General features: G+C 40.7%; 2 protein-coding genes across 4 annotated transcripts; both read left to right on the forward strand.

The window, feature by feature from the left end:
• The first annotated feature begins 391 nt into the window (after positions 1 to 391).
• Positions 392 to 19,680, forward strand: LOC119124567 (tetraspanin-18-like). 2 transcript variants are annotated; one of them, XM_037254674.1, is made up of 9 exons: positions 392 to 661; positions 13,690 to 13,775; positions 16,480 to 16,578; positions 16,861 to 17,055; positions 17,813 to 17,887; positions 17,974 to 18,072; positions 18,176 to 18,349; positions 18,574 to 18,657; positions 18,904 to 19,680. In XM_037254674.1, the coding sequence occupies exons 2-9, from the start codon at positions 13,773 to 13,775 to the stop codon at positions 18,955 to 18,957; spliced, it is 783 nt and encodes a 260-aa protein (XP_037110569.1). In that variant the 5' UTR covers positions 392 to 661; positions 13,690 to 13,772; the 3' UTR covers positions 18,958 to 19,680. The 2 variants fall into 2 exon arrangements, with proteins under 2 accessions (XP_037110569.1, XP_037110570.1); XM_037254675.1 differs by lacking the exon at positions 13,690 to 13,775.
• A 2,619-nt stretch (positions 19,681 to 22,299) lies between these two features.
• Positions 22,300 to 25,873, forward strand: LOC119124527 (tetraspanin-18-like). Of its 2 annotated transcripts, XR_005098292.1 has the most exons (5): positions 22,300 to 22,389; positions 22,625 to 22,813; positions 23,357 to 23,431; positions 23,529 to 24,173; positions 24,442 to 25,873. XR_005098292.1 is itself a non-coding variant. In XM_037254594.1 (4 exons), the coding sequence occupies exons 1-4, from the start codon at positions 22,327 to 22,329 to the stop codon at positions 23,685 to 23,687; spliced, it is 486 nt and encodes a 161-aa protein (XP_037110489.1). In that variant the 5' UTR covers positions 22,300 to 22,326; the 3' UTR covers positions 23,688 to 24,248. The 2 variants fall into 2 exon arrangements, 1 of the variants encoding a protein (XP_037110489.1); XM_037254594.1 differs by lacking the exon at positions 24,442 to 25,873 and having other exon boundaries at positions 23,529 to 24,248.
• The last annotated feature ends 106 nt before the right edge of the window (positions 25,874 to 25,979 follow it).

The following is a 25,979-nucleotide window of genomic DNA, read 5'->3' on the forward strand; positions in this document are numbered from 1 at the left end:
TGTAGTTTAAGTTGTAATATCACCAATCACCACTTGAGGGCAGATGTGTGGTTGAGGTGTATTCTGGATTATACTGCCCCTTTGAGAATAAATCCAATATTTATTTATTTTTGCACATTTTTAATGATATATAGAGAATACATAGCTCTATATTAAAATTTGGAGTGATATTATTTTGGTTTGGAAAAAAAAAGGTCTTCTATTATCTACAAAACCCACGCAAGCATAACAGAACACACAAACTGTAGAATTTCTGGTCCAGCTCTTGTTTTAATAGGTACTGGTGCTGAAGGGTAGCCAAAGAAGTGTCCGGTGGGTGTAGGTCTTCCACTCCCCCCCGAGCCGAGGAAGGTGGCCCAAGGGGCGGGGACTACATCGGAGACGCTCGGGCTCGCTGGATGATCCTCTTCAGCCTCTCAGCTCGCTCAGACTTCGTGCAACACTTTACATAGCAACACTTTGCTTCTCCACGCCACGGTGCTTGGTGTTGTTGTGCTTGCAAAGGATCTCGCAGCGTGGATTTCAATAGTCTGAGCAGTCCGTTGGACATTTGAACTTGTCACGTCTTTTAGTTTATTTACGCGACGTGCAAACAGGAGGCAGTTTGTTGCGTGATATTTACGCCAGAAAGAAAGCGACAGCTCAATGATTCGGCTCTAAGGTAAAACATGCATTTTGTGTCTTCTACATTTAAATGTTCAAATCTTCCTTTAAAAGTGCTGCTTGTGTGGGAATTTATTTGCAACACGCGTTTGCCTTGTTTACTTTTTCTTTAAACCACATTATCTCTTTACGGTAAGTCCTATGAACCTGTTGTTTTGTTGGGGAGGAATTATTTGGAGTAAATAAATGTGCTAAATGTATCCACCATTCTCTTGTACAATATAATGACATGTAATTTGAGCTGTGTGACTTTCTGTTTTCCTAAAGAAAAAGTTAATTTCTTAATTCAGGTGTGACGATTACTCAATGACTAATCATCAAATGAATCAATTATTATATTTGATCATTGTTTAATCATTTATTTTAACTGTCCAAATGCTGCCGATATAATCCAATTTTTATAGTCTTACATGAAAGTGGACTGATTTTACCTTTGTGTTGAATCAAAACAAATCAGCTTTCACTTTTGAAAACAATTCTCAAAATGTTTCCTATTTTCTGGCATGTTTTGCGTATTTTCTGGCAGTTGTAGTGAATAGAGCTAAACCTGTTCAGCAAACTGTTCTTAATATTTAGAGTACACAGATAAAAATCTCTACACTGTAAACGACAACCACAACATATTGTTCAATGAATACCCCTTTGGCAGTGTTGATCAGTATTATCTTTTGTAAGTGTATTTTTTGTCTGTTGTTGTTCTGTGATGTGGATTTGTGGCTGTGTTTGGGTCCGGCTGTCTGTCTCCCCCAAGCTGGCATCTTTCCCACGGGCTCCGGCCTGACCAATGCTGTCTGCTGACATCTTCGGGGTCATCACGTTCATGATTGTGATGCTCCGGTTTTGCTGGAGGGCATTGGCATGAGTGTCCCATCGCATCCATCCATCATGGAAGCAGGCATTATGCCCCACCCAAAAAAAAAATCATGCCATCCCATCATGATGGTCACAGCAGCAAGTGATGAAAAAAAAAAAGCCAGATTTCGTCCTCTCCCGGTACCAAAGAAATTGTTTTTGCAGTTGGAGCTAAATGTTTATTGAAATAGCAGCAACAAAGCAGCAAAGTGAGACCTCGGGGAGTGATATACACAATGGGGCTACAAATCAGTGCAGTCGTAGATGTTTTGGTCGCTGGGACACATGTTTACATTTCTGGAGGCTTTGGCTTATTGCTTGTGGCTACACGCACTGGCTGACCTGCAAAATAGTGCTACATTTCTAAATCACTTGATAAGAGAACTATTCATTGAATTAAGTGTTCATTATTGGCAAGATAGTGTTTCAAATGAAGTGAGATGGGCAATGTTGCAGAATCACAGTAAAAATGTGTCAAGTATGTTGCAGTAACAGCTGGAAATAAGATCCGGTTTCACCCGAGGAGATTAGCACCATGGGAACAATTAACACAAACCAGTGTCCAGTTTGTGTGTCTCTGTCTTTTGCGCATGCGTGAATTCAACCTACATAACATAGCCCAACAGATTGGACCAACTGGTTCCTGTCACAATCGTTGAGCTGATTTGTTTTGCGACTTTGTGTCTATGTGGTGGAGCTCGTTGGTTCCTCAGTGACAGGGAGACAACCGTGGCGTCAATGGAGAGAAAGGAACTCATAGACTGCATACAGAGGCGTTTTTGTTCACGTGAACATTCGTGTTGTCAGAAAGAAAATGTAAAAGAAGCAGCCGTATTGATGCTCCTGAAGCAGCTGCCAATGCCGATGAGTAAGCTCTGCCTGAAGCTTTTTTTTTTTTTTTATTCCCTCATGAGTTTGATTCACATGAGTTGTTCAAATACAAAGAATGATGTTTGTAAAGCTACATTTTCATTCATGGGAAAAATCATAGCGAGCGGCATCAATGCATGGGCAAAACACCCCAAACACAATTTGGAAGAGGAATCAAGTTACACTATCTATTTTTGTGCACCATTTTGAATGTTGTGAGGATGAACGGATAAATCTATGGTCAACCAAAAGAAGACAAAGAAGGATTTTTTTTAAAAATACCTGTTGTTGGTGCCTGTCAAGTGGTATTTGTTTTGCCTACACGTAGTGGCAGAACACCTGGTGTGAGATTGGTGCAGTCATTTTAATAGTCCCTTTGATAACGTGTTGCTCTCACTCACACGTTCCCCAGAAGGAGTGTGGAAAGTCGCTTGCAGTGAAAACAAACGCACGATGAGGGAAGTGCGCCTTCGCTGATCGCTTGCCATCGACGTTAGCGTTAATGCGTTTGCCGACAGTCGGTTCAGTACATCATTATGGCAAAAAAGGCCTGAAATGAATCAGTCTGCAGCTCCACATGCTTGAATGCGCTTTCCTAGCACTTTTCATCCTCTTTTTTTTTTTAGTTTGTCTGATTTGCTTGCTAATGAGCGTGCAGACTTGGCAAGTCATCTGATCACTGGCACAGATTTCATATCCATCTGCCTCTCCTGCATGAAGTCATCTTTCCTCCTATTCCGTGTCTGCGCCCTGGCTCCGAGCGCAGGTTTCGAGCAATATGGCGGTCGGGCCGTCACGCCGCGCTTGCCCTCGCCTGCATCAGCAAGTCGCCCGCAGAGAGCGCGGATCTAAATGGAGTATCTATTGGCTCAATGAGAAAATTGCTTTTCTCGATTGCTGGAGGACCCTTCATTTAATGTGCGCGGCACACTGGCCACAGCTAGTAATGGCTTCAGCATCTTTGTTGTCCGCAGACATGAGTAAATGAAATTTGCTTTTCAGCTGGGAGAAATCATTTACTCTCAGAAAAGTGAAATTTCCTTCTTGAAGCATCACTATCTAATGGCCATAAGCACTTTGTTGACAGACTTGCATATGAAATATGATGCTTTTGAATGGGGATGGTCGAGAAACAATATCAGGTATCGGACCGATACCGGCCTTATTTAAAGACACTACGCTGCCTATACAAGTCACTGATAATTTATGGCTCCATTTTTTTCCCGTATAATTGACACAATTTTGTGACCAAAAAAACAAAACAATCAAACACCTTTGCATGTTCCTCCCCTTGCGTGTAAACATACGAACCAGGAAGCGACGGTTGACCTCAGCCGAGGGCAGCTGGCAGCCCCCCAAATTGACAGAGCAGGAAGCCCAGCAGCCGCTTCCTCTTTATCACAAGGAAACAGGTTTGCCTGTTTTGGGCTCAACCTCTGAATTCTTGGCTCTTATCTTGCCTGTGCTCTATTTCCCTCAATAATGGTCAAGCTTAGCAGGTAATCAGGTAAAAGGTAGCTTTCAGACAAGCTGGCCTTCACAGATAGCAACTTCTCCAACAGGGTTCTACACATTTCACTTCCCCTCGGGATGTGGAAACCACCTCCATCTTGTAATCCCATAGGCTCATTCCACCAAACGTCATTTTTGAAGTGGCCAAAGTATTTTTTTTTTTTAAAAGTGCCAAAGGCTGTAAGGGTTGCTATATTGGTCATCACTGAGAGAGTTGAGATACTACAATGTGCTCCTCCTACCTTCTGATTCTGCCAAAGCTCAGACGGTGCTTTAATGCGTAGTGTCCATCTGTCATACAGTACCAACGTGAGGTTATCCCTCTGACATCATCAGAGCAAGAGGATCTATGAAGGATCATTTTGGGATACGCCAGAAGAAAAAAAAAACACACACACAGTGCTGCCTCATGTTGCAAAAGCTCCATGGCTGCTTTTTGTTGTTTCAAGGAGTTGAGCATGAAGCAGCTGTTAGTTTCTCTCTAGTTTGCTTTATCGTGCTAGCAATATGATGATTCTGTTGTTTATGAAAGCCATGCGGAGCATTGTGTGTGAATTGGGAATATGGATAAAGAAAGCGTCAGTTTGTTTGCATATTAGACAAACACAGACTCACGCCTGGGTGCTTTCACTTGTTGCAGCACCTTCTTTGTCTCTGCTTGTCAGACCTTTTTATTGATGATACTATGAGGCCCGAGTGTGTTTTTGCAGCCTCTCCCCGTGACTCACTGGACCATGATGCTTTTCTCCTTTCCTGACTCAGGCATTTCTCCCATGAAATGAGAAACTCCCAGTTTCTGGTCTTTCAGCAGTTTCCAAGCTTTTTTGTCTTTTTGTTCCATTCCCGAATACTTGTCTTCTTCTTAACACATGACCGTAATAGCAGAATATAGATCTCGGCTGGCGTGCAACTGTCCAATAGAAGACAGTTCGATATGGAGCTGGATACTTGGGAGACATTCAAGGACATTTTAAAGTGGAATGTTATATTACCGTATTGGCCCGAATATAAGACGACCCCCTCTTTTTCAAGACTCAAGTTTAAGAAAATACTTTTTGAACACTAAATTTAATTCAAATCATGCAAAAACTGTCTATCGCATCTTAATATCTGAACATTTAAATATGTAAACTAAAGTGCAATCACATTTGTAAATCAATGGCTTCTGGTTTTTCCATTTTCTGTTATCTCTTCTCTTTTCTCTCTTTTCTTTCTTACCGCTATTTTTTAATTTTCTTCTTCGTGCTACCGCTATTTTTATTTTTATTCTTCGTGACAAGGATTCGCTTTAGCCTGGGGGGTTAAGTTCAGCATTCGCTTTAAAGGTATCTGGCACCATCTAGCGTTGTGAATGGGTGTGATGTCTAGATCCCGAATGTAAGACAACCCCCACTTTTTCAGTCTTATTTCAATGCAAAAAAACACCGTCTTATATTCCGGCCAATACGGTATATTATATTATAGCATAGCATAGCATATTAGCCACATTCACTTGCTGTTGTGGTATGCTATTCAGTGGACCGTATGAGATGTTGAACAAATGAAATGCATGTTATGTGTTGTTAAGGGTAGCTCATTAATTGTTTGGCGACCCTGAGGGTGCCGTAATATATGGCCGCAGAGTGGTCTGTTTGTTGGTATGTGTGACACAAACTTGTTTTCTAGGGCTGCTTTTGGAGCCGGGCTGAATTACAGAGTACCTCCAAGAGATTTATTTTGAGCATGATATGGGTTTTCAACCCAGTCTGCTAATGACACGCTGCCTTTCCAGTCTGTGATAACCATGCAAACCTCGAGTACGTGACCTTGCCTGAACGTATGTGTGTGTGCGTGTCGATTCAGTATACATAGTGGTGTCTTGAAAAATGATATTTCTCTCATCAATTGTGATGAAAATTTAAACCAATTGATTGTCTACATATTTGTATATACTCTGGTGACTGCTGCTTTGTTCCCCTTTTGTAGCCCACACACATCTATGATGTAAGCTCCGGTGAGATTCCAACAATGAACCAGTGCCTCCCACAGGAAGCGACTTAGCTCAAATCTAATGTGGGTTCACTGTCAGCAGCAACGGCATCAAGGGAGACGATTGGCGTTTGATTTTGGCAGAACTCCACAGCATGATCCAATAATAATCTTTGTGGTATCTGAGTGCAGAGGCCAAATAATGAGCTCGCCTCTGTATGGCTCACAAGCCGGGAAGCGAGCGACTTGTTGTTTTCTCCCACCTTGTTAAAGAATAAGAAACGAGAAATAGAAGCTAATAAGTCAACATCGGTATGTTTGCAGAGAAAGTCTCTTGTATTGCTCTGGTGACATCTCGGAGCGACTCGAAGGTTGATCACAAGTCATTCCACCACACTGGTCGACCTCAATATTTTTTATTTGTATGAAAAAATTGCCACTTTAACCAAGGACAAGATATGTGTCTATTTTGTAATCCAACAATTGTGCAGAACAATATAAAACTGTTATTCAAACTGCTCCACATATAGTAAACATTTTCCAAAATTCCCTCCACACATTAATCCACATTATAGAGCTGAGCTATTTGTGCCTTAGAACGTTCTACTCCTGTTATGCCGTTATGCTCTTTGCATAAACAAGCAAAACAGCTCAGTGATGGGCCCTTTAGGCAGTGGTTGTAAAAAGATTTTTTTTTTCTCACTCCTTTCACTGCTCATGCACAACTGCATCATGCCACCTAATGTGCTCTTAATATTTGAAGCATTTCTCTAAACCTGCTTTCGCACACAACGCGCTCCAAACAAACGTTGCTGATGTCGAAATTTTGTTGCACTCTTCCTCAAAAGAGGAAACAATTAGCTGGCAAAGCTCAAACCCACCCCCTCTTTGCCTCATCATTTTTTCATATTTCTTTATGAAAATTTCAACACAGCGCTGCTTTAAAAGCTTGCCAGTCAAGACAACATTTATGGGTCAGTGCTTTAAAGCAAGGCCTCTCCTCTGGGCAAGCAGTCGGTCAATGTGCGGCATTTAATAAAGGCAGTGGATCGTTCCCACAAGGGATTGTGAAAAGGCTTGATTTATTTATTTTTTTTACCCTGGAAGGCAGAAGCAAAAATTGAAGTTGTCTTTCATATTTATCATCGCAAACAGAATTTTCTTAGATAGCGGGAGAACTGAAGGTGTCCTTACTGTAATATCTTTTTGGAAAGATGGATGTGCTCGCTGCTCTGGATGTCTTCCAATAATTTGTCATTGGTCCCAGTTGAGGACGAGGAGGCTGCTGCAAAGTCGTCCTCGTTCATTTTCAGCACCTTTGAACCACTTGGGCATTGCTCCAAGAGATGAATACAAAAATAGACCGACCTTCGCTTGAGTTAGACGACATGGTCCAAGCATTTCCATTTTTATTCCTCACGTTGCTCATGGAGCAACATCAAGACACTCTGAGGATAATCGCATCCTCATATCGTAATCAATTCAAAATCTTATGTCGATAAACATCAGGTATGAAAATAGATATTTTGTCAAAGTGACTGATTACCAAATAAATTCTATCAAAAGCATCAAAGAAATAATGAGCAAATGTTGTGATCCATGACCAACGTACATTTACTTATCTCTGCAGGCAGTTTGAAATTGGACTTTTTTTTTTTTTTTTTAACAAGGAACAGATGTCTCCCTTCAGACCATTTTTTTAAGGAAGGTTTCGTTACATTCTCCACATCTAGAGCACGCCACCCCCCTCTCTCGCTGCAGTCTATAGTGCAAGCTTTCAGAAAACCTCTTCAGATGATTCGCTGCGTGTACATATTTGTTCTGTTGCCTTTGGCATCAACTTCAGGTCTGTTGTTCCTCCAAGAAATATGACACACTGCAGACAGATGGAGAGTTGTGAAAGTTCAAAATCAAAACCATTTCACAGCATCTCCTTCGGGTCGTCTACGGAGCAATTTATCGGAATTGTTATTTTCAATCTCCTTTTGTTTACAGTAAATCTCATTTAATCAACGTGCGATGCTGCACATTTTCGTTTTAGTGGGAAACTTTTTTGTTATTAATAGTTAAGAAAAAACACTCGCACAAGTGGCCTACCTCACATTCCCGACATAATGGAAGTAACATTAGCTTTTTTTGGCATAAGAGCCACCTGTGAATGGTTAAATAAGCATAAGGAGCAGTAATGCATTTCATCATAAATAACCCGTCTGTGGTCAGTCCTGCGGTCCCGCTGCACTCGTAAAATGTGCTGTTTGTTTACAACTGCCGCGGTTGAGTGCTTCGCTCATAATTTCATCACAAACTCCGATGAATCCTCAAGACAGCATCAACTCAAGCAAGACACTTGTCATCACCTCCCCTAGAGGATGTGATATTACTATTTGCAAGGTGTGTTTTGTGTTTTTTTCAGATTACGACTGTGAACGCGCCCCTTTAACTCTTTGCCGGGGTTAGGGGGTGCGTTCACGGTCATGATACTGTTTATTTATTTGAGCTATTTTGTTATTATTAGTATCCTATCTATTTAATCTAATCAGATCTTCCTCTTCCTCTCTTTTGTTGTCGTTTTTGTCATGTCCGATGTTAGTATTGTCTCTGTTGATTTACGTATTTAACTGCTGGCAACTGAATTGATCGATTGATCTGTCTGACTGTCTGTCTGTCTGAGACAATCTATCTAATCAAAGGTAATCATTTCTGCTAGGTTTTGCCTTACCCGTGTTACCTCGTTGGGCTCTTTCCAACCAAATCAATCGTGACACGATTGTCACCGATTCATCACGTTTTGCGGTGTAAACTACTATTGACTTGTGTTTCTGAGGGCATAAAATCCCGGTTGGCTTCCAAGCAGCTCAGTTTCCTTCCTCTCGCCTATCTTTCTGCAGTCTCTCACATAAATCAATGTGATGTAATTGCATGAAGTCCTTTTCCCACAGCTCAGGCCCGGAGGCAAGGGAATCTCGAGGAGAAAGTGTCTCAGTGTGGCCAGTTAACCTTAAACTCCCTCCCAATTCCCAAGACTAAACTCCCACTCCGCAGATTTAATTTAGATGCTTAAGTATCTCTTTGCAAACTGTTTTATTTGGTGGGGTTGATGTATTCTTTTTAAGCCAAAGGCCAGACGAGGTTCTCACAGTTGCTGCTCTCTGTTTACATTTGACTAATACACTCTAAAGATCAGCAGATTAGATCTAATTTCTTTGAGTGCTTTTTGTGTTGAGCCAAGCAAGATTTCTCCTGACGTCTCCATCATTGGCGGCACTCCCTGCCCGCCTGATTCATTGCATTTTTGCAACTTTGTTCAATGGAAAGTGTCCAACCGCATTTCTTTCCATCCTGGCTTACTTCTGGGAGCCTCTTATGCTGTTGATTTCTTGTCAAAAATATCTTTTAGCTCTTCATCCACGCTACACTTAATTTGAGAAAAGTTGTGTGGAAAGCATTGCAATTGAGGTTTTTTTTTTTCAGTTAGCAGCTCATTACTCAGAGTTCAGAGGGTAAAATAACCCTGCAATTTTCAGGATTTTTTTTCCCCCTTTAACAAGCTGTCCAAATCCGTATGCACTTCTTAACCAGGGAAAATAATAGAATTAGGAAAATAATCTGTTCCAGGGTCATGTAATTATCCACCGACCAGCCGAGAGATGACGACCACTTGCATGTTGGGTGGGTGGGACGATTCCTCGATTAATCAGTGAAACTATCAACAAAATCATTTGTGACAGTTAATAATTCAATGCCATTAAGAGCTAAAATTAGGCTCTGTATTCACAGTATTTTTTATTTTTTTTATCAAGTATTCACAGTATCCCCACTGCCCAGTGTTGTAGTGGGCTGGCTAACCGCATCGGCTACGTGGCGGTCATGTTAGCTAGGGCACCTTTCCAATCAAAAGCAATGCGTGGACACTGAAAATAGTGTGTGCTCTCAATATATAACATTTGTAAAAGCCTTCAATGTACCGGCATTCTTGGTCTTTTGTTTTCCTTGCCGTCCATACATGGAATTTGTTGACAACCTTGACTCAACTAGCTTAGCGTTGCCGTCGACGCACATGAAGCTACCTGTCCATGTTAAAAATGTAATGAGTAATAACGACATCATGGTTGATGGATAATTGGAAAGCTGAGATAATTTTCCTTTTGATCAAAACCTAATTTCTGAAATACGGGTCACCAAAAACAAGCAGACATAAGTGTTCTGGTTTGTTTTGCTTTATGACGGGATGGCCGTCTGTAGCTCCCTCTGGGTTGAGGAAATGATCCAGATGCGAAGCTTCTGGCTCTCGTAACCCAGAGGGACACCTGCTCGCTGCTCCTGTGCAACCCCCCCTAACTTTTCTCTACACACTAGCCATTCATCTTCCCTGTGCTGTTGCCTTCTCTTACTAGCATCTTTTCTGCACAGTAAATTGTGTTTTGGATCAGTTAACGCATTGAGTTTTCCAAGCTTTTAACCTATTGATGGCTTGAACTTGGCTATTATTGGCCAACATTGCAAATTCCTGAGTAGCATGTTACAATATGTACAAAACAATAAGACCACTTGCAAGATTCAATACAATACACCATGAAAAAATAAAAATGATTTGCTTTGATCGATGGCGCCAGTACACATTTAAGGATATGTTTTGTACATTATTGTGCACTATGTCTTACAGAGAGCTCAATGTTTTGGTTTCTTTCTTTAGCGACATGATAAGACTCAGTACTGGAAGAAACAATTACTATGAGTCACCTTATTTCAAAGCTGCCGTGTTATTTTCTCTACACCGGCAGTGGAAAACATCCTGAGGGAAGATCGTCTGCTAACGTCATTATGCAGTCAACCTGGATGCACGTTGCCAGAGTCTTGAGCTTTTCTGGGCTTAAGGACGTAATGCTGGTGGAAATTGTTGTGTGGCTGCACGTCAGCTGGAAGGGTTTCGAACGGGGGAAGTCCGTGTACGAACTGTTGGGAGTTAACACCCACCCACCCCCCCACCCCCTCTGGGTATGCAAGAATGAACTCCTACCTCAGTTTGCAAGGCTGAACTGCTGGTATCCTTGTTGTGTTTTTGTAACCCTCGGTAAAAAGCCTTGCTCTTAATTGTGTCCCAAGGGGCCCGCAGCTTGCAGTATTCACAACCTTTCCTGTCCCGCTCGGAATCCGACCGCCTCCATTCAGCCTTTACCCCATCCTCCCCAGTTGGACAGGTCTTTTCTCTTTAATTACTCCGCTCCAGAGGATAGTTTTCATTGGCCCCTCTCAGACAAGAGGGCTCGACAATTTCGGTGAAAGTTGGAGGTGATAATTAAAGTTATACAGTGGGTCCCTAGAAAGACACTAAAACACGCTAACTGCTAAAGCTATCGTCCATGCATTTTTTTCTGGGGACATCACTGGTGCCAACATGGATGAATTAACAGTGAGTTGTAATTGTTTCTATAGCTTGGCGCTTTAGTAGCTTTATCCCTGGTAGTTGACTCCCTCCAGGGACAAGCAATGATTGGGCATCATCATCACTCTCATTAAAGTAAGTGTTCTGAAGATATATGGCTGCCAGCATGTGCCCTCTTTATTCCTCTAATGAGAGCATGATGTATACGAAACTGTGTCAGGAGATCACTGGAGATCATCGTCAAGAGCTGACACTTCTTCTTTGTACTAGGGCTTGAAACTATATTAAATAAAGGTTTAGTAGCCTATATTAGAAGTGATTATTGCTTTTATTGGGAAGATTTGTCAACACTGGAAGTGAGGTCATGTGTTAAGCATTAATGGGAAAATGCACATCCACATTTTGTCCACATCCTTCGCACAGAGGAAGAGTTGCAGACTCCAACTCCTTTGCTGTTCTCTGACCTTTGACAAGGTTGACTGCCACATTGACAGGATGATGTGTCTCATGAAGACAAAGGGGGAAAAAAACCACTAGTGACTTGATGGGACATAGACAATGTGGGCTGTGACTCACAAAGTCTTCAACTTCCTCTGGAGGGAAATAAATTGGAAAATGAATATCCTTTTTGCATTATTTTTGATGAACACTTAGGCCTATGACAATTCTTAACTGTATTTTATTGTTGCTTGTTAAATATAGCATATTGGAAGATGTGAATGAACCAAGATATATGCGTATCTCTGTGGCTTTGATCATACAATAGCACTTTGCGTGTCAGATTTTTATTAGGACATATGACTACATACAGATCTTGATGCATCCCATGTTGCTGATTTATATATAAACCAGATGTCTGTGATGCAATAGTAATGTCAGCGCTTGAAATAACATCAGAGTGAAATCAATTAGTAACTGCCTTGATGATTAAATTTCTCACAGCGCTTGTGATGTGAGATGGATTCGCTGGGAAAAAATAAAAAGCCATTTGACGAGGAAGCCTTTTCGCGCGCTGCTTTGCGGAACCCTCCTCGGTTTGGCCTTTATCTTCTTCCTCGAGGGGCTCGTCCTATTGTTGTGCTTTTGCAACCGTCTACACTGATCTTTCTTCTTGCCCCCATAACTGATTCAATGAGACGCCGCTATCCGATTGGTGCTTCGTTTTCCCGGGAAAAAAAGGTTTCCATGGGAACCAACAAATAATGCAGACCCTCTCCAGTGTTGCTCTCCTCTCGCTAATAGCCTTCTAAACAGGCGCAGGGGAGAGAGGAGCTCTACAACAGGTTTCATTGTGCCATTTGGCCACCCCTCGTGCTTGCAGTCGGATTATCCGCATCATGATCATTATTTACCTACTTTCTGCTTTTCTCATAATCCAACACAAAATGACAACAAATGACCATGCTGTTTTTGGTTAGCTAGTATAAATGGATCAGATGCAACATTGTGACCAGTTGCACAATCAAATGAGATCTAAAAGCTGTATTACAAAATTAATGCTTTGGTAAAGATAATAATGCTCATTACTAGTACTCACAGATATACCGATACCAAGTAACCGATACCACTTTTTAATTCGTAACATTTGTATTAAACCAATAAGAGATCATTTTAAAGAAAACCTTTTTTGTTGTCTGTGTGAGAATGTGTGCACACTGGCTGGCTCTCAGCATCGTATCTGACAACCACGCCATGCAGCTGGAGGCAACTTTTGCTGAGTAGCTGTCAGTGCTTTGAAAGCGACATGTGGCGCTGACTATGTTTTGCACGGCAGGGCTGGAATAGAAGCCGGCAAATTGACTAGCATCACTAGATCATTATTTCCTTCTGGGAGATACGTGTGGGACCCCAGTTGGGGAAACAGGGAAAAGTTTAAAGCGTTTATGCTCATTAGGGATGCTGGCTCGAAGACGTGGCCTATAGTGACAGTTAAAGTGAGCGGTGCGTGTGAAGAAAGTATGGCAGTGTACTTGTGGTGAATTATGCATGAGCTCATCAAGGTCAGACCAGAAGCTACGTGTTCTGGGTCATCTAATAACTGTAATTATCAAAGTAAGAAGACCTTGAGGTATGATATAAAACTTCCACCTGCGCAGGTTTGGATGAATGAACTTAAAAGGTATTTTGGTATATTATGTCCAATTATAAATCTGCCTTCCAGCCCAGGAGAGAATTATTATGCGAGATAAAGCAGCACTGGAGTCCCACATTAGCGTTCTACTGGGAGCGAGTTCCTTCATCTATTATGAATGCATTCTGAGTCATTTGAAGTGTCCTAGAATTTGATTCTGTTTTATCAAGCTCAACATTTTGGTTGGGTTTCAAATGAATTTCACAGTCTACAAATGTGTCACTTTTTTTCCCCCCCCCTCGCTTGTCTCTTTTTGTTTGTCTCATTATGTTGGCGCTGACCTCTGCTTCTTTCATTGTTCTCCCTACAGTCCATGAAAACAGGAGCGGCACCAATCCCCGAGAGACGGCGGCAACTTCACCTGAACAAAAGACAAGGCATCAAGAGACAGACATGGTAGGCTGATATAAATCGGCCGAGTTTTTTTTCACACAACCCAGATTCCTTGCTTGAAACAGTTTATTTTACGCAAACATCGTGAGAAGTTGAAATCCAACGTTTACTCACATTGTAGTCCTACTGCATCAAAAAAGTTTCGATACTCACAATCACTTGTATCTCACGTACTTATTGCTTTAAAAGTGTTTGTTATTGTGGCTGAGGGCATTGTTGGATCATCTTGTATTCATTCTGTGTACGAGTCACGGTGAGAAAAATAGCACAAAGACCACAGGGGAAAAAAAGCTACTGATTACATCGAAATGTGGGGAGCGAGAAGCAGGTCTGGCTTTTTTTTTTTTTGGGCGCCATCACAGCAAACCAACGCTGCTCTTTGATGGTTTCTGATTTGCATTGACATTTGGAACATTAGTATTCCAAGCATGTCTGAGAGGCCGACATATAGATGGAGAGGTGAAAGGGGAGTTCAGACCAAGATATGCTTTCTGTAATCCCCTCTTGCATATACAACCTTAGAACTACTGGGTTAAAATTTGGACCGACTAAAGAGGTTCGGTCAATTTGACCCAATTTGTTGTTGTTTTTGTAAAACATTCCAATTTTATTTTTTGATTAAAAAAAAACAACCCAGGAAGTTGGGGCATTTTTATTCTGGCAATTATAGTTATTCAAAGAAATGTACACTTCAAGTCGGTCTAATTTTTAACCCAAATTGCTCCAAATTGGGTTAGAAATTGGGTTGCATTTGCAAAAATATAATCGTGGAGTAGAGCGGTCACTATCAAATATTTTTAGAATTGATTAGTACGTCGACCATTACTGTTTATTAACCAATTATTTTTGTTTATTTGGTAGTATTTAGTGATTATAAAACAAGCAATATTACACAAATAGGATTCTTTTTTTTTTTTTTTTCCCAAAGGTAAAGCAGACGTTTGAAAAATGACTTATTTTGATCAAAGACAAAAAATAAATCAGTCCGGCATAGCTGTCAGAACATGTTTGACTCGGCTCGCCTTTGTTTTGCAACAGGAACTAGTGCTAAGTGGAGATGCCAAACACAGCACCGCAGACAAAGGCCACTATCGCACCCATTCCAGGTTGCCGTGGAGACCAGCCACTTTAACCGAGAGCTCGTTACTTTCTTTTGTCCTAAAAAATAAACTCAGATGGGATTTACAAAATTGTATTAGAGTCCAAGTGAAGGGATCACATGGTGTTGACAGCAGTTGGCGTCTTTTCATCTTGAGTGACATGAGGACATGTGTCGTTTGACCTCCTCAGCGTGTTCAGGCTCCTCATTGTTTTTTGTACTGCACAACATGAGTTGGTTTGCAGTTCAGCGGTTTTGTGCCATCTTTGAATTGTAATTTTAAGGCTCTTTTCACAGGAAAAAAAGAATCACAATATAGTGGTTATTTTGTTGATGCGTCACTTTGTTGTTGAGTTAGGATCGTGGATTATTTATACATGCTTTGAGAAATGCTAAATACTAGCATTAATGAAAAATTGTGGCCCATCCCTGCTTTAAGGTCTTCCGGGGTTGAAGCTCTGCTGTGTTGTGTATTTATAACAACAAATGTGTTATCCTGATCTACTCCTACAGACTATATGGCATCACTGGAGGATAGTGGGCGGCCATGCAGGACTTGAAGAAAAACAAAAATAAAGGCATAAGCAGAAGCCAGAGTGCGGACAAATATCCCCCTTGTCGTCACAACACATCACATCATTCACCATTTCTTTTCTATTGAGTTCTAACTCATTTAACTGGAAAGCCCCGACAGCAGTGCGTCCTTACAAGAGGCCGTGGGAAATGCTCCAACTGAGTGCAGCCAGAGTGCATGGCAGAAGCGATTATGTGTTTATAGTGTCCTTGTTGCGCATGCCTTCGCAGAAGCTCATGGAGCATGTGTCTTGCTATCGACCCTGGGTCTACACGCCTTGTTTGTGTCTTTCATCAAGCAAATCATGGCTTCGACACAATTAAATTGACTCAATTTCATTAAATTGGTGTTCAAATTATGCTCTTCCACTAGTTTGGACGTTTTAGATAAGAACTGACCGATTTTGCTCTTAAGGTTCTGTTTAATCTGTCAACTGGGATTTACGATAACCTTGAACCTCTCATGTAGATTTCAACTGTATCATATTTTTTACACCGATTGTCAGGGTTGCAAGTTTTGTCCAGAGCACCAGGGTGACATTTTGTGTTGATATTAAGATGAAGCCCCTCCTCTCTCCTTTATCCCCCGCTACAAATAATACAATCACGCTTTGGACTGACAGTAGAAAGCAAGGAGGATAAAAGAAGCCCTCCTCCTTGACACCTTTTGTGTGAGCGTAATGTATGCAAATCTCAATTTAGCCCCCATGTGCCCTCATTACGCTTTTCAGCAAGGCTTAAGACAGAAAAGGGGGTAATTAAAACCCATCTCATGCAATAAGGCAGTTGGTTGGCCTCAGAGAAACGCCCGCAAGGTGATCAATACGTACCTGAGCATATCATTATGATTTAGAGGAGGCGTTTAACTGCAGCTCTAAATCAATTTCCTCTGCGTTAAGCCTTCAAGCTCCTCTCAACCTGTTCATCCACATCTGTAATGTTGAGTGGACAGAATTCAAATATAGACAATGGGAGTGAACAAGTGAATTGTAAAAGTGGCACAGGCCCTATCGCTGAAGTTTGTTTGATTAACAGGGCCATGGCGAGGCTTCAGCACGAGGGACGACGGTCATGACGGGCGACTGCGTAACATGCGTCAAATACCTCATGTTGATCTTCAACACCTTCCTTGTTGTAAGTATTTCTCATCTCCAATCATGTGAAGTCACTTTAGAGAATGAAGACCCCGGTGAATAACTGTTTGACGGTAGCCACATTTGCATTTTAATAATCTTGATCTTAACTGAACACTGCATCTGATTAATCTTTTGTCTTAGTCTTTATTCTTGTGCCAAAATAAAATAGATAATAGACATCCTCCATTGTTGTTCTCTTATGCAGTACCAGTGTTTCCATGAGATTCTAACATTACAACTTTCTGTCTCCTTCAACTGCCCCGACACATCCCTTTGTCAGATGGCAGGGTGTTTCCTCCTCGGTGTGGGATTGTTGGTGTTGTTTGGAACGGCAGTGTTGAGTGAAATGCTGATGCAACACCCCGTGTTGTCAAAAACCGTCTTTGCCGTGCTGGGCATCGGAGCCTTGCTCTTCCTACTGGGCTTCGTGGGCTGCTGCGGAGCCCTCCGTGAAAATAGGTGTCTGCTCTTCTTTGTAAGTACATGACGTGCTGTTATGTGCTCAGGTTACTCTTTATACCAGAAAACCAACTCATAGTCTAACAAAATAAAATGTGATGAAATTGGCCAATAGAGGAGTCCACTTATTTGGTGCTTTGTCAGCGCTTTACAAAGCCTCTTTTTTTTTTTTAAACATATCTATTGAATCCAAGTTTCACTTCAACCTATGGAAGAGTTACTTTTCAGTTCAGAATAGTTTCCTTGAACCAGCTGGGACCCTGGTAGAATTCTGTGCAACCATTTATGTTACATCGTACCAGCTTCGCACTAGCTAGCGCTAAGCTAGCTGCGAAGTTCGTCTTTTTGGGGTCCAAGTTGACAAACTGCCTTCATTTGTGATATGGCAATGAAACTGCCTTCATTTCTGATACGGCATGAAAGTAATTGTGTTCGTTGACTGCCTAATAGTTTAATGTAAAGCTACATTAGCTGGCTAACTATTCCCGCCTGCCTTGTACACTCCCCACATACCGTACCAGTCAAAGGTTTGGGAACACTTTCAAATTCAAATGTGTACCCACAGGCGTGACCTCCAATCGGGTCCACTGGGAAAATATTGAAGCAGAACACCTGCTATGTTCTCCTGATCTGGTTTCAGTTGAGATGTTTTGCATTAGGCCATGGCTCGTTGACATTGAGTGAAGAAGCAGATATTGGTCAGAAGATTTTTTTTTGTGACTGCAGTTCAATTGTCTGTCTTGACTTGCCGCTATTCTCTTGTCTTGTTGCAGTTCTTCATGCTCATCTTCGTGGTCTTTATAGCAGAGCTGGCTGCCGGGGTTTGGGCCTACACGCAGCGTCAAAAGGTAAGTTAAAATATCGATCTCATTTTCTTATTTTATAAAACGATAAACCTGTATATCTTTGGTCAATCATGTTCTCTCTACTTTAGTTCTTTGTTGAAGATTTACAAAAAGAGATGCGGGAAAAGTATCAGGGCTATGCGCCCGATGACAAGTATTCTACAATATGGAATAAATGGATGGTTCAAGTAAGTGCAGAACGCACGTCACTACCAGTCATATTTTTTAGATTACAAGCCTGAGCAAAACAGTAATAATTGCTTGTGTTGTACTCCTTTTGTCTCATTTCAGCATGAGTGCTGTGGCATAAATGGAATAGAAGATTTTGAGGGCAGTCTGTTTCGTAGGAAATACAATCACACAGTCCCAACAGCTTGCTGCCTGCAGCGTAGCCCGGCCGGGAATTTAGAGCATGCTGATATGGATAAATGCCTTAATGGCTCGCAAGATCATATCAACGCACAGGTACGTTCTGATGTCTGTCCCTTGTCCAGATCAGTTCCACTTGAATTGCAATAATATTGAAGTGAATGATGTCACACCAGGTTTGTGATTTGTCAAATCCATCCCATCATTCCATTACATTGTCCATCGATGTGCTTGATATAAGATAATCTGTCATTGTCCGTCACAATCTTGCAAATTTGCGGCTTTATTGATCTCTTGCGCTGTCCTTTGTGTGCCCACAGGGTTGTTATAAAGCAGGCTTCAAAACCTATGAACTTTACCTCTATTTAGCGGGAGCGTTGTTCATTCTGGTGCTCACCTTTGAGGTATGGAAACATTTTAGTTTCTTTCAGCTTTATCTTTTGCTGTGTGCTGAAGCTTTTTTCTAGATTTTTTTTTTTAATGAGCAAATGTCTACTGATCCAAGTGTGGAAAGCTCGCCATCTGGTGGTGGTCCAAAGCACATTTGATGAAGCTCACTTGTTTAAAGTCCAGCTGTCATTTCTGCATTTGTTGATACACTGCAGGTTTCAGTATTGTGTGTGTTAAAGTACATCTGTTCTTTTCTTCAGCTTCTCGCCATGTCCGTGGCTATGTGCCTCTTCAGGGGACTCCAATCCATGTAGTCTGTTTGGACCTTTTCTTTTCCAAGGAAAAATAGGGAATACGCAAGGAAGAAGAAATTCAACACTTTGGAATTGTTATTGAACTCATTTTCTATTTGAAATTGTTTAGTTGGGGTAGCAAAAAAAAAAAAAATGTTCTTAAAATGATTGTACTTCACAGCTGGACTTTTGAGGTACTTGGTGACACAGTAATACATGTACTGGCCCACAAAAGAAAAAGTGGGATATGGAAGACAAAGCTGATGTAAAAAGATTTTGTGTTCAGTGGAAAGTGTCATTTGTGGACCAGGTCTTACACAGACTGGGTGTAAAGTAGACTGGACATGAGTACCAGATGAACCCTTAGCAGAAGGCACTGCACTGACTTTTGGATGAAGAATATTTATATGAAGTAAATCTGGCTTAAGTGTTTCAGATGGCTGTGACCCTTCCCCTTTGTTACTGTGCATAGTGACGCGGTCCTTCCACGTGCCCTTTTCACAGCCACGTTTCTAGTATGCTGTATTATACTGTATACGCTCTGTAGGTGAGTGTGTGTACATACTTGATGCATTTTTCAAATGTGTGTAAACTATTTTGTGAGCATGTGAGCTTCACGACCCTCGCGGACTTGAACGTCAACGTGATTTGAAATTTCTGTTTATATGGCTACTCTTTCACCATTATGTGCTTTTAAGTGTTTGTGTATGCATTTGATCTTTAATAAATGGCATTGGAAATAAACTATTGTCCCTTTGTTATATTGTTTTATGATTTTATGTGGAAAGTACTTCGAATAGTTTACCCCAATGACTCTCATGCATTTTTAAATAAACTGTTGCTGTTTATGATATATATATTTTTTTTTAATGATGTTGTGTGCTTTTGGTTTGGTATTGGCCACGAGAGCAACCTTGACAGATTCAATATACAGAGGTGGGCTGTGAGTTTTTGGCTGCAGCCTTCTGTGCCCACTAAGCTGTGATCTCCACTCATGGAGGAGTCATGAGCCATGTCTACCATCTAGCGGTGAACAAATGCTGCTGTGGTTTAAAATAGACATTTAATCCAAAACAACCATCATACACTTGATCGCCTTTTTCTCACTATGTGCAGCTTCACTCCTCTAGTCCTTCTACACTTCTAATGCAAAATAAATTACATTTCAAACCTAGAAAAAGAAATATTTCGTTGTGACCGACCGGTCGGTAACGCGTCCGTTCACGTTGTATCAGTTGTTACAAAGTTTCTGATCCTTAATGCTTCGTCCTTTTGTTATAGGTTCATTGTGGGGGGTGGGGGGGGGGGGGGGGGGGGGGGGAAATCTGCGATGTAGTGAAGCCGCGATAAACGAAACGCGAAGTAGCGAGGGATCACTGTATTTCTTTCCGCCACAAGAGCCCAACTTCTTGCCAGTTTTTTGGCGTGTTTACTTGCTGCGCCTGAATAATGAAGATGGGATTTTAATTGAGCTGAAGGGTGACTCGGCACGTGAGTGTTTGCCCATACCGGAGAGGTTAGATGAGCGAACACTTCAATGTAGAAAGAAACATTTGATTAGTCCCACGGGTCAATTTGGAAGATCCAATCTTTGCGCTGATGATTATTTGTAATGCACCATCATGCTCAAGACGAAGTCGCCAGGTTGCTGCCGCTAAAACGGGTGACACGGCGCCCTTGTATTTTTCATACAACCATCCATAACAACTGTTGTATTGGTGACGTCATTGGCACGCCCTGGTGTCCCCCAAAACGCACGCGCGCGCGTGTTGACTGTGTTTTCCCCCATTATTCAACCTGGCAAAGCGCACGCGGGCTGTGAACGTCAAACGGATGAATGACCTAAGTTGGCACGCACACTGAACGTTTTTTTTCAGTGCCCTCAAGACGACAATACTGACGTTTTGCCACACGTCGTCACATCTTCCGACCTTTACCACTGGTAGCCAGCACTTGTACGGAGTTGACCTCATCTGCTGCAACCCGGAAGTACGTCTTTTGGAGTCTCCAAATCTTGGTCGTCTTTTAAACTGTAATTACATTGTGTTTTGCAGCACAAGGCGTTTGCAGACAGAGGTTGGACAACTTCGTAAGTATGACAAATGGCCGTTTGAATAGCAAGTATTCAACCAATTAACACGGTGTCCACATTGCAATCGTCGCGTGCAATTGATTCAACAAGTAGTTTGAAGTTGACTTTGGCGGAACGAGCTGATGCTGCTTTCCCTGCAATTTTAAGGTTCTCTTGACCGCCACGCTGCTTTGTACAGTGAACATTTAAATCAAACTTTTTTTCTCCCAAGTTTCATTCTGCAATATGCATAGAAAACCGCATTTTCATATTCTTTTTTTGAAAAGCAGTGCAAAAATTCCATGTTTTCTCTTACGCGATAAATAATTTTTAGTAATAATAAATTAACTATCGACAATCCCGGTAGAAATATATTTGGTCATTCATAATTATGTCATAAAAATATCATGAGGTTTGTATAGTCTCAGTCAATGAAGGAAACGTTGCAGCTCACAATAAAAGATGAGTTTGCCACCCTTCCAAAAGTAAACAGCTGTTTTTGTATTTGGGGGAGGAGCTAAAAGTTGCTCAATATTGGCAGACTGCGATTGGCATGACTGGGGATGCAATGCAGTGACATTATCATCGGCCACAACTCAATTTGAATTCTAATGTGCAGCTGTAACACTTAAGTGCTGGTCCCACAATAAAATAATAATACCATGATGAATACCCAAACAAAATATTCTCCAATGAAAATATGCCATTACTACCTCATCAATATGAAAAGTAGAGTGCCTTTAGCTTGCTAAACAAGAGGCTCTTTCTATCCAACAACAGAAGATGCGCACTCGCGTAGAGCCTGCCTCTTATGGAAGCCAAATAGAGTCTCACAGACAATTCCCAACCCCACGGACCTACAGTAAGGTAAGTAAACACACTGTCACCAAACAACCACCAGAGGTGGCTACGTAAGTAAATTTCATCAGTACCTTAGTCGAACAACTTTTGTGTGTGTGTGTGTATGAGAGAGAGAGAGAGAGAGAGAGAGAGAGAGAGAGAGAGAGAGAGAGAGAGAGAGAGAGAGAGAGAGAGAGAGAGAGAGAGAGAGGGGCCAAAGTATGGCAAAGCATCACAAATGTCCTGTGAGTTTGTTAGTCATTTTTGCTGTACATGTAAGACTGCGTGTGTTTTTTTTGTTTTTTTTTAAATTATATATATTTTCTTAGCAGACGCATTTTCGTGTCGCTGACTTCGGAGTGCATAAACGAATTAGCACCCCTGGAAGATTTTTGCTGCATTGTTTAAGTGGCATGTTTGTTTTTTGTTTGTTTGATTGACAGGGCCATCGAGGGACTCCAGGACGACGAGGGACAAACATGTCGGGTGACTTGATGTCATGCGTCAAGTACACCATGATAATCATGAATTCCTTTTTTGTTGTAAGTATTTGTCATTTCTCTTCTTCTTTGAGTAAGGTTGATGTGAGTAAAGTCAGACTCCGGTGACTGGCCAACAGCAGCCACATTTGTATTTTTCTGGCACAAAAGACTGGATGATAAGACAACTTCCATTGTTGGTCAAGTGTGCATTTTATCCAGTGTTTCAATGAGTTCCTAATGCGTCATTTTCTGTCTGCCTAACTGAGCCTACTCCACATCTTTTTTTTTTTATCAGCTGGTAGGTGTTTTAGTCATCGGTGTAGCATTGTTGATCCTGTTGGGCACAAAATCACTGGGTCTATTTCTGGAGGAACACAGCTTCAATCACATCTACTTTTTCATGGTCATTGGAGCCTTTCTCTTCATCATGGGCTTCTTAGGCTGCGCCGGAGCCCTCCGTGAAAGTAGAACTCTGGTTTTAGTTGTAAGTACATGACATTGATATTATAAATCTGTGGTAGTTATCAACTATTTGGGAAAATTTGTCATTTTGATTTTGTTCAGTATACATTTTTCGCTTTTCAGAATCTGTGTCCCTGTTATGCCACAAAGTTTTTTTCTGTGCAACAGCTGCCACTGTTATACGATTGTTATAATACAGTATACATAGTGATATTAAATGGTGTCCCTGTTATGCCACAAAGGTCTTTTTCTGTGTAACAGCTGCCAATTGTTATAATACAGTATATGTAATGATATTAAATGGTTTATGTTATTCACAAGAAGCATAGAAGCCAAGCAATAGCTGAATGAATTTGTTCAATGAATTTATTGAAAATGCGCTATTCCCAAAACGGGATATCTTCCAATGATTAGTACCGTAGTTGGGTTTTTTTATATCTTTTTTTGGGATGGTTGGAGAAACATTTACATGTGTACAATCTTTGAACTCTTTTAAAATATACTTTTATTTGATTGTTATGTTTTGATTGTCTTTACTCGCGGCTGTTCTTTTGTCATGTTGCAGTATTTCATTCTTCTCGGCGTCCTCTTCTTAGCAGAGCTATGTGCAGGCGTTGTTACCTTCCTCAGATGGGAAACGGTAAGCTCCAGTATCTCGTGGTTACCATTTTTATTTTTGGTCAAATGGTGATATCAAATGTCTTTGCCTTACACTTTATGTTCTATACTTGTTTCAGTTCAGTAAAGAAACGTTGAAAACCAGGCTTCTCAAAGATTTTAATATCGAGGTTGAAAATCCAACTCGCTTCTCAAAAGTGTGGCGGGACGTTATGACCGAGGTAAGTCCCATGTGGAAAAATGCCATATACTCAACAAACAGTAACTTGGATTTATGACATAGATGACAAGGCAGACCAAACCAATACAGTCTTAAATGCTTCTGTTGTACTCTTGTCATCTCATTTCAGTTCCAATGTTGCGGCGTAAATGGCCCCATTGATTTTAAAATACCACCAATAACCTGCTGCAAACTGAAAAAATTCATCAATTGCACTCAGGAAAGCGCCTATGAAAAGGTACTTAATGACCTGTTCAATGTTCACACCACATGTCAATTCCCATTTTATTTGTCATATGCAACATGTATCTTTTTTTTTTTCTCATGCAAAAAGAAGAGTGCAATTCAGGTTTTTCTAGAACAGGCCCGCGGGCTACTCGTGTGACACTCGGGGTGCACTACTCTGATCTTTGCGGCTTATTGATCCTTTGCTACAATGTCGTTCATTGTGTGTTCACAGGGTTGTATGGAGATAGTCTATGATCGCTACAAAAATTTCATCTTTATAGCAGCAGCATTGATGATTCTGGTGTTGATCTTTGAGGTACGATGGTATCATAGTTTGTCTTTCAGCCGTGTCTTTTGCTAAAACCGATTTAATTTTCTAAAAAAAAAAAAGCTAAACGTACCAATTTAGTTTCCAAAATATGGTCAAATGTGAATGTTATCAAAGTCTTTAATGTGGAAAGCTCACTATCTGGTAGTGGTCATCCACAAAAGACAAATTTCATGACTTGATTCACATTTTATTGATGATGGTGTTGTGTATGAAATGATCCACATGTTAAAAATGCAACTCTTCTTTTCTTCAGCTTGTTTCCCTGTCCATCTCTATGTGCCTCTTCAGGGGACTCCGGCCTCTCCGGACTCTGTAGTCTATTTCGACTTGTTTTTATTTTTTGTTTTTGTTTTTCCCCCGAGGGAAAAATAAAGGTAATCTATGAGGAATGAAGAAATCAAGAATTCTAAATATATTGAACTCATTTCAATTGTTTGTTTGGAGTTTAAAAAATCCATTGTTAAAATAGCTGTACTTTGCAGCTGGACTTTATTGGGTTATCAAGTAATCCATGTACTTGCACACATCAGAGAAAGTTGGATATCGGAGCCAAAGCTGATGTAAAAAGGTCTTACGCAGGTCTTGCGCGGACGAGGTTCAAAATTGAGTGGACGTGAGACTCAGATGAACCCATAGCAGAAGTACTGTGCTGACTTTTGAATGAAAAATGTTTAAACAAGTGCATTTTGCTATTATGGATTATTGAACCAGTTTGTCCAATGCATTCAGTTCACAGTTTTGAAATGGTTCAAATGTTTTGCCAGCACAGAGTAGTATCCCTTTTTATCGTCCACAAATAAGTATCCAAACATTGAATACGGCATTAACATAGAATATAAATAAATCAGGGCCTATGATATACCCTTGAGGTACCCCATTAGTCACCTTTTAGTAGCTAGGTTCTTATGTTATTTAAGTCAACATTCACAAGCAAGTCGACTTCTGTGCCTACCCTCTTATACCATTCGCGCTATTATTTTTATTTTTTTATTAGTGTACGATCAAGTTTAGATCTATAAAGACATTGACTGCATATTCTTTACCACGCCCACACATTTCTTATTGGCAGCGAGGTCTTTTTTTTTTTTTTTTTTTAAACCATATTGATCGTCGCTTAAAAGATTGTTTCTCAATGAATGTATCTATGTGAATACTTTAACTAGAGGTTACAAACATGTAAATCAAGTTACAAATATATGTAAATGGATGTATTATAGTTTCTGTACCCTTTACTAATACCATGTTAATATCAAAACATTTTTTATTTTCTATTTTATTATCATATAAAGGATTAATGAATGTCGAGGATGAATTTTATTGAATATACTTTGCTATTTTAGATGTATTTTGTGACTCAGGAATTCCTTTAGCTAAGCTGTTAAGGGTGTGTCCTAATGTGCACTTTGGCTGCGCTACTCTCTATCACTGTCTATAGTAACACAGTCCTTGCAAAGGATTTTTTTTTTTCAGCCACTCTTCTATGATGCTGTATTTTACTGTATATGCTCAGTGTTTACATTGTGGATGTAGTTTTCAAATGTGAACTATTGTGAGCTTATCGCTCTTAAAGGACCATGTCAACATGATATCAGTTTGTTTACATGGTTTGTCTTTTACTGCTGTCATTTTAGGCATTAAAATGCTCGTGTATGCATTTGATCCTTAATAAATGGCATTCGAAATAACCTATTTTGTCCCCTTATGCCCTCCAGTAGGCAATGTTATAGACTAGGACAAACTGCAGGTGAGAAATAGTTTTTAATTCTAATAGGTGAATTTAAAAGATGTAAC

Source organism: Syngnathus acus, chromosome 6 (genome assembly GCF_901709675.1).
Source record: "Syngnathus acus chromosome 6, fSynAcu1.2, whole genome shotgun sequence".
NCBI lineage: Eukaryota > Metazoa > Chordata > Actinopteri > Syngnathiformes > Syngnathidae > Syngnathus > Syngnathus acus.